The following is a 7,500-nucleotide window of genomic DNA, read 5'->3' as shown; positions in this document are numbered from 1 at the left end:
AGCTCTGCTCTCCAGGATAGCCCGTCTCTGAGGCCCGCCTGGGCGGCCAGTTTTTTGCAGTCCCTCTGCCGGATGGCTCTGTTCTTCAACAGACAGGGTTGGCCGACAGAAGCATCCCATGTAGTGACGCCAGGTCAGGCCTTCCTGGTGTCATTCGGTGACGTTTTTCCAGAATAGTGACTGGCTGGGGCGCCCTCGTGTACCCTAGCCGCGTTCCCTTAAAGGAACCCCTTCTGTTGAATGGGTTGGTTCCAGGCCTTTGAGCAGCTGTAGGACTTCATGCGGTACGCAAAGGTGCCGCCAAGGCTTATAGCTCGGGCTATGACCGTAGGGAACGCTGTCACTGACAGCCCAGTGTGACCAGAGGGCGAGTGGTCAGGCATTTCAGGTGAATTTGCTTGTCCCGACAGTTGTCACCGCCAGTAGGCATGCACTCCCCTCAGCATGGTGGCGTGGGGACATCGTTCCCCTCAGCATCAGCCGACGCTGCTCGAGTTCGCTTTCGAAAGGAACGTCTCTGGTTACGACCGTAACCTTAGTTCTCTGAAAACAGGGAATGAGATGCTGCGTCGCAAAAACTCACTTAATTTTTATATTTTTCCCCAGAAAACAAGAAACAATATCTTATGTCGTTTTACTTATCTAGTAAATGCATCTTAATTTAAGAATTTTGACATATTTGGACTGGAAACAAGACAAAAATACTAAGTAAGAAAAGCCTTTTTCCAGTGTATGGCTAATAACTCACCACTTTCCGCGGCCGGTTGTGCTCCTCCGACCCGCTGCCGGTAGAGCCGTGGCTGGACCGCATGCAGCCGAAGGCTTGTTTCCCGGACTCGGCTCCGCGGGAACGCTCCAGTTCCGTCTCGGTGTACGGAGGCAGCGCTTCATTATCCTCATCCGTCCGCGGCCGAGGCGACCCGCTGGGCTTTCTGGAGCTGGAGGGAGTTCTGGAAGGAGTGTCCGAATCCTCTTCAGTCCGGCCCGCTTTAGAAGAGCCAGCTTTAGCTTTAGCTTTACGCTCCAGTAAATCGTTGAGAAGGACATTATCGTAGCCTCTTCTGCTGCCTGTTCCACTGGGATCCCGATCATTATCCCGCGAATCCCACCTTTTTCCTGGCATGGGCGGAGGGCTGGGCGGGCGTCTCGCTGGACTGGCCTTTGGAGAGTCACGATTGGAGCAATAAAATGGATAACGATCCCGTTCCAGCTCTCTTTCCCGCTCTCTTTCCCGCTCTCTTTCCAGCTCTCTTTCCCGCTCTCTTTCCCGCTCTTTCCCTCTGTAGTCATCACCGTGACGACCTCGCTGCATGTATGTCATGGCAAACTCCTCGAGCTCATCCAAAGATCCGGTCCGTCCGCGTTCCAGGAAAGCTTTTCTCTGCAGGTGCTCCGAGCGAGAGTTCCACCTGCAAAGGAGAGCCAAACATGGTTAAAACTTCCGAAACTATTAAAGCGTTAGTTCAGCCAGAGATGTAAATGGTGTGATTAATTCCTCCTGTGGTTGGCCAGCCGTCAGACCTCCGCTCATCTTCACACACAGATGAAGATATTAGTGTTGAAATCCGATGGCTCAGAAAGGCCTTCATTGACACCAATGTCATTTCCTCTCTCAAGACCCATAAAGGCACTAAAGACGTCGTTACAAAGCCCATCTCACTACAGCGGCTCTACAATCATTGATGAAGAGGCCAGAATAGAGTTAGTGCGCAAAAACACTAAATAACGACTTATATAGTGATGGCCGATTTCAGAACAAAGCTTCGAACCGTTATGAGTCAGTGAATCGACTCATGATTTGAACCGATATGAGTCAGTGAATCGATTCATGATTCGGATCGCGAGTCAAACTGCTGAAATCACGAGACTTTGGCGATGACATTGGTGTCAATGAAGGCCTTTCTGAGCCATCGGATTTCAACACTTATATCAATGGATGGATGGATGGATGGATGGATGGGTGGGTGGGTGGATGGATGGATGGATGGATGGATGGATGGATGGGTGGATGGATGGATGGATGGGTGGATGGGTGGATAAATGGATGGATGGATGGATGGATGGATGGGACTGACGGGTGTCCAACGACATTAGGGTAAGTAATTAATGACTGAATTTCCATTTTTGTGTGAACTAACCCTTTAAACCAATCCGTGTGTGCTCAGAGAAGCGATGAGCTCTTGCTTTACCTGGGGTTGTCCTGCTCTTGTGTGCATCTTCCCTCATGAACGGGAGATAAATCTGCGGTCCGGAGCTCAGCGGGGTCCAGATCAGGGATGGCTGCTAGAGCCTTTTTTTGTACTTGTCGATAGGTGTGACGGAAGTCCGTTTCGGCATCATGCAATGAGCTCAGCTCGGACATACCGCAGGCTGCAAATAAGCAGAAATCAGCCTAAACTTTCATCACTTATTCAAAGATCATAAAGCAGAGTTTACAGTACTATAGGAAAAGCCTGAAGAAGGTGAAAACAGTGAAGAAAGAAGGGCTTAAAGGGATAGTTCAGCCATAAATGGCCTGTGATGTTTATCTGCTGACCCCAATGCATCAACATCGTCATCGGTGTGTTTGTTAGAACACCAATGAAGATTTTTAACTCAGCCGTTGCTGTGTGTCGGTCATAATGATGTGAACGGGGAACAACTCTATGAGAGCAAAACAAACAAACATGCTTAGACAACACACACACACACAGAGCCCTGTGGCTCATGACCACACACTGATATCTGAAGACACAAAACCATCCGTTAGTGTGAGAAATCGAGCCGTATTTATATCACTTTACCTCAAATACAGCGCTATATCCACCAGAACGCGCTTCACTTCCCGTGAGGTCAATATATCGTATATCCAGAGGGATTATATTGACCTTCTTTACCGGAAGTGAAGCAGGTGCTCTTCTAGTGTAGTATTTTTTTCTTGTTTCCAGTCGAAATATCTAAATAATCTTAAAAGATGCATTTACTAGATAAATAAAATGACATAAGATTTTTTTATTTTTTCTGGGGAAAAATATCTAAATGAAGAGAGTTTTTGCTTAAAACAGGCAAAATGATCTGCCAACGGGGTGAGGAAAATAATCTGGTCTCTTGTTTTCGTCCCAATCAGAAATCAGATTATTTCTCTCACCCCATTGGCAGATCATTTGGCCTGTTTTAAGCAAAAACTCTCTTCATTTAGATTTTATTTTCAACAAAACAAGAAAAATGTCGTTTTACTGATCTAGTAAATGCATCTTGATTTAAGAATTGTGAGATATTTAGACTGGAAACGAGACTGGAGTAAGAAGAGCGTTGTCTGCCGTGTGTGTGTTGATCTCCTGGGGGGTCAGCAGATGAACATCACAGGCTCATTATTGGCTGAACTGTCCCTTTGAAGACTGCGAGGAATGAAGAGACAAGCATGCAGCTCTTCAGGCAAATGGAGACAGAAGACGTGCGTTGAGGACGGTGTGCAGTAAAGTCTCATCTGTAACGGCGTCGTGTCTTACAGTCTCGGCTGCTGAGCGTCTGAGACGGGTTGAACTGAGCGAGCTGCTCCTCCACGAACTGCAGCACCTTCAGAGAGCTCTGATCGGACGCAGACTGCAGATGGAAGCCGCTCCGCACTGCAGAAGATACAGCACGGGTGTGTGTGTGTGTGTGTGTCGTAAGAATATTGGGACCCACTTTATATTAGGTGGCCTTAACTACTATATCTAGGGATGCACGATACTGGATTTTTGCCGATATCCGATATGCCGATATATGTTTATTTTACACCATTTTGAGCAAAAACTATTTTTTTCATTCTGGTTTCAGATTTCTGAGGTCTCCTTACTGAAAGGATTCTTGTTGAAGATAAATAAATGTTAATAAAGTTCTTTTTATGATAAGAGTATATTAAAAGCTCTGAAAATAACAATAATAAAGTCAGTAATTTTTCACCCCAGATGCAGCTGTAACCTAAATATTGTATTTTTGGATTTAACGTTTGTGCACATGAAGTGGGGGTGGCATGACATCCATTGATGCTGTCTTTAATTCTACAATTATTGTAGAGCTCCTTGGATTATTTTTCATCATCCATTTCGTAAAATTTTATTACAGATTAATACACGGTATATAAAAGTATTTAATTTACAAGTGTCATGCTTGTGATTTATGACATCATTACTGATTTGTTTATTCAGAACAAGAAGTAACTTCAATTTATTTGTGTATTATACTTTTCATTGTATTACTGTAACAACAGCGCCCCCACTACATGTATTAATATATAGCGGTCTGGAGGGCACTAGGACCTGGAGGAGCTTCTGCTGCTGTGGAGGCTGCCGCACGCGCTAGAGAGTGGGGAGACGCGATTGGGCTTGTTTTGGGCTAGTTTGGTTGTGAAAACGTGGCAAATCTGCTGCTGACGGTCACGTCCTTCTGTACGTGCATTCAGAAATTCAAGGCAGCATTTAAAAACAGTCAATATATTTTAAGCGTTTATCGGCCGATTCCGATGTCGTGCCGATAATATCGTGCATCCCTAACTATATCCTAACATTTTAATCAATCATCTGATACAGTGCACTTATTGTAAACATTTTAAAAAATACCTGCAAGTAATTACGTCTGTAATTAATTTCTGTAGTTACATTTATAATTACATACTTATTTACATACTTAATATCAGCAAAAGTGCTTTGCAATACAATTTGAACACAGTAAGTGCATTGTACTTATTTTGTGATGTAAGCCCACAGTACTTGAGGCCGGCTAATATAAAGTGGGGCCGAATATTGTTTTCTGGAATCCCCGAAACAGATTCAGGTCATTTTAAAATAGTCCTGTATTCTGATTACTGCAAAAAAATGATTTTCTTACTTCTTATTTTTGTCTTGGTTGTAGTCTGAACATCTAAAAATTCTTAAAACAAGATTATTTTGTTGACTTTAAGCAAAAACTCTCTTAATTTTGAGTTGAAAAAATTTGTACTTGTCTAGTAAATATTTCTTAATGTAAGATTTTTTTTTTAGAAATTTCGACTGGAAACGAGAGAAATACTAAGTAAGAAAAGCTTTTTTTTTACAGTGAAAAACTATTTTTGCAAGAAACATAAAAAACACATTTTATACTAAAGCACATTTTTTAAGTGGCCCATTCTTCTGAGGGCTTCTGAAGGCCTGCTCCCTGTGAGAGAATCTGTGGGCTAATATTGAATGTTAAATATTATTTCAGGAGTTCCCATGCTAATATAATCCATAAGAGAGGGCTTGAGCTGGTGACTCGATCTGAGCTCTGTTATCACAGTCGCAGTGTGATGCTTTGCAGATCTGGACCGTCCCTCAGCTCATCTCCTCGAGTCCTGTACTGAAGTTCACTGTTTGAGTCTCTGTGCTTTACTGGAGTATTATTCTTTCTGTAATCTTCTGACTTTAACTTCACTCCATCTGAAAGACAAATATCGTCCTCTTTACTCCACTACATTTCTATCAAGGTCCTCGAAGTGGAAAGTCGTTTCTGTCGCAGCTTTGAAAGTCAGTGATGATTTTTTTCTTCTTTTAAAGGTGTTTGGGTTTTTGCAGAAAGCCTTTCAGGAATCACTCTTGTAGAGTCTCGTGAAGTTCAATGATTTCACAGCATTTATTAAACACTGATTTATAGTTTAGAGCAAAATGACGGAAGAAGACGGATGTCCAAATGCTCATTTAGTGGAGGATTGACATAAACAAAGTTGATTCTGTCTTCAGTGAAGGTGAACAGTGTGAGAATATCAGATGTGTATCAGTGTATTGGATCCGTGCATTCGGACTTAAAGTGACAGCAGCTTTGTAACTTTTCTACAAGTATTTAAATGAGTTTAAGTTAGTCGTCTGCTAGTGTGTCAGATGGAGCGTCACTGACTGGCTTAAACCATGATGGCATAATGTGCATTTAGACAACTATAATACAATAATGCGGCGACATAAAGAAGGACATTTACTTTTGATACTGAAGTACTTCTGAAAACAAATACTTCTGCACTTTTACTGCAGTAATAATCTGTTTTTACAACTTTCACTCGTAACGGAGTAATATTAGACCAGCAGTGCTGAAGTGGTGTGTTAGTCCAGCTCTGAGTGAATGCATGGGTCATCTGCCGCTGGATCTCCTTCACTTTATATGTTTGGATTTCAGAAGTGTAGTCAGTTCATTCTGAGTTATTAAAACGGCCCACATTCTGAACTCGCCTGTGGTAAATCTCTCAAATACTGCGGTGGTCAGAACTATTTAATAATGTGTCAGTAAATCATGTTGAGCTTTGGAGCGTCTAGCTCAGTTTTGATCAGTGAACAGGCTTTACTGCGCTCACCTGCCGAGCCGTTGTTCTCCAGTGAAGGTGAAGTGGACAGGTGAGGGTCAATGAGGGAGGGCGGAGTGATGGGCACCATGGTGGGCATCCCAGGTATGTAGTATGGAGGGAAGATGGGCACTGGAGCGGGCACTGCTGTCTTCAGCCCCTTTCCTGCTTCATACACTATTTGAGAGATAGAGACAATCTAAGAAATGGAGCATGGCAATCTGAAAGAGTTCATATGCAATAACAGTATGCAAAATATTCACTATCATAAACTCGTCTGTGGTCTGTTTTCTTTTCATGTCAACTACTGTAATAGAGGAGCAACAGTTTAAAGAGAAACTTCAAGTGCTGACATGTTGACAGTCTATGTTCCAGAGTCATTGATTCGCTGACTGAGGTTTCTCAGGTGGTGCTCACTACAGCCAATGGGGTCCAGCTCCTCCTCTCTAGATGGAATGGGTGGAGCTTGACCTAATTAGGTTTAGGGAGAGGGTGTGGCTGGACGTCAAGCTCGCATTTGGATACTTATCTTTATACTCTCTATACGTATCTATTATCATGATTAATTCTTTGACTCTGAATCTGGACTGGTGTGTTGGTACTCACAGTGTCGAGGGCAGCAGCAGGTCTCTGGGCAGCAGCAGCATCTCACATAACAGCAGCAGGAGTGAGGACAGCACTGACACCAGCACACACCCACCAGCAGAATAACCAGAGCACTGCCCATGACCACAGCGGACACAAACACCCACTCTAGCGGAGAGAACACACACACACACACACACATCATCATCATCACCCACCAGCAGAATAACCAGAGCACTGCCTATGACCACAGCGGACACAAACACCCACTCTAGCGGAGAGAACACACACACACACACACACATCATCATCATCACCCACCAGCAGAATAACCAGAGCACTGCCTATGACCACAGCGGACACAAACACCCACTCTAGCGGAGAGAACACACACACACACACACACATCATCATCATCACCCACCAGCAGAATAACCAGAGCACTGCCTATGACCACAGCGGACACAAACACCCACTCTAGCGGAGAGAACACATGGATGGATGAGTGGGTGGATGAATGGATGGGTGGGTGGATGGATGGATGAGTGGGTGGATGAGTGGATGGGTGGGTGGATGGGTGGATGAGTGGGTGGATGAGTGGATGGGTGGGT

General features: G+C 44.1%; 1 protein-coding gene across 4 annotated transcripts in view; it reads right to left on the bottom strand.

Moving 5' to 3' along the window:
• Nucleotides 1-7,500, bottom strand: part of LOC137073652 (immunoglobulin-like domain-containing receptor 2) — a 46,831-nt gene that overhangs the window by 10,450 nt on the left and 28,881 nt on the right. For 3 of the 4 annotated variants that reach the window (XM_067442352.1, XM_067442353.1, XM_067442354.1), the window contains 5 exons: nucleotides 6,911-7,057; nucleotides 6,317-6,481; nucleotides 3,489-3,605; nucleotides 2,190-2,370; nucleotides 749-1,409 (listed from right to left, as the gene is read on the bottom strand). In XM_067442352.1, the coding sequence (XP_067298453.1) occupies nucleotides 749-1,409; nucleotides 2,190-2,370; nucleotides 3,489-3,605; nucleotides 6,317-6,481; nucleotides 6,911-7,057 (1,271 nt within the window). The remainder of the gene's footprint in view (nucleotides 1-748; nucleotides 1,410-2,189; nucleotides 2,371-3,488; nucleotides 3,606-6,316; nucleotides 6,482-6,910; nucleotides 7,058-7,500) is intronic. The other variant, XM_067442355.1, reaches the window with a different exon arrangement.

The sequence above is a fragment of the Pseudorasbora parva genome, chromosome 4 (assembly GCF_024679245.1).
Source record: "Pseudorasbora parva isolate DD20220531a chromosome 4, ASM2467924v1, whole genome shotgun sequence".
Taxonomy (NCBI): domain Eukaryota; kingdom Metazoa; phylum Chordata; class Actinopteri; order Cypriniformes; family Gobionidae; genus Pseudorasbora; species Pseudorasbora parva.
This window is presented reverse-complemented; position numbering and strand designations above follow the sequence as displayed.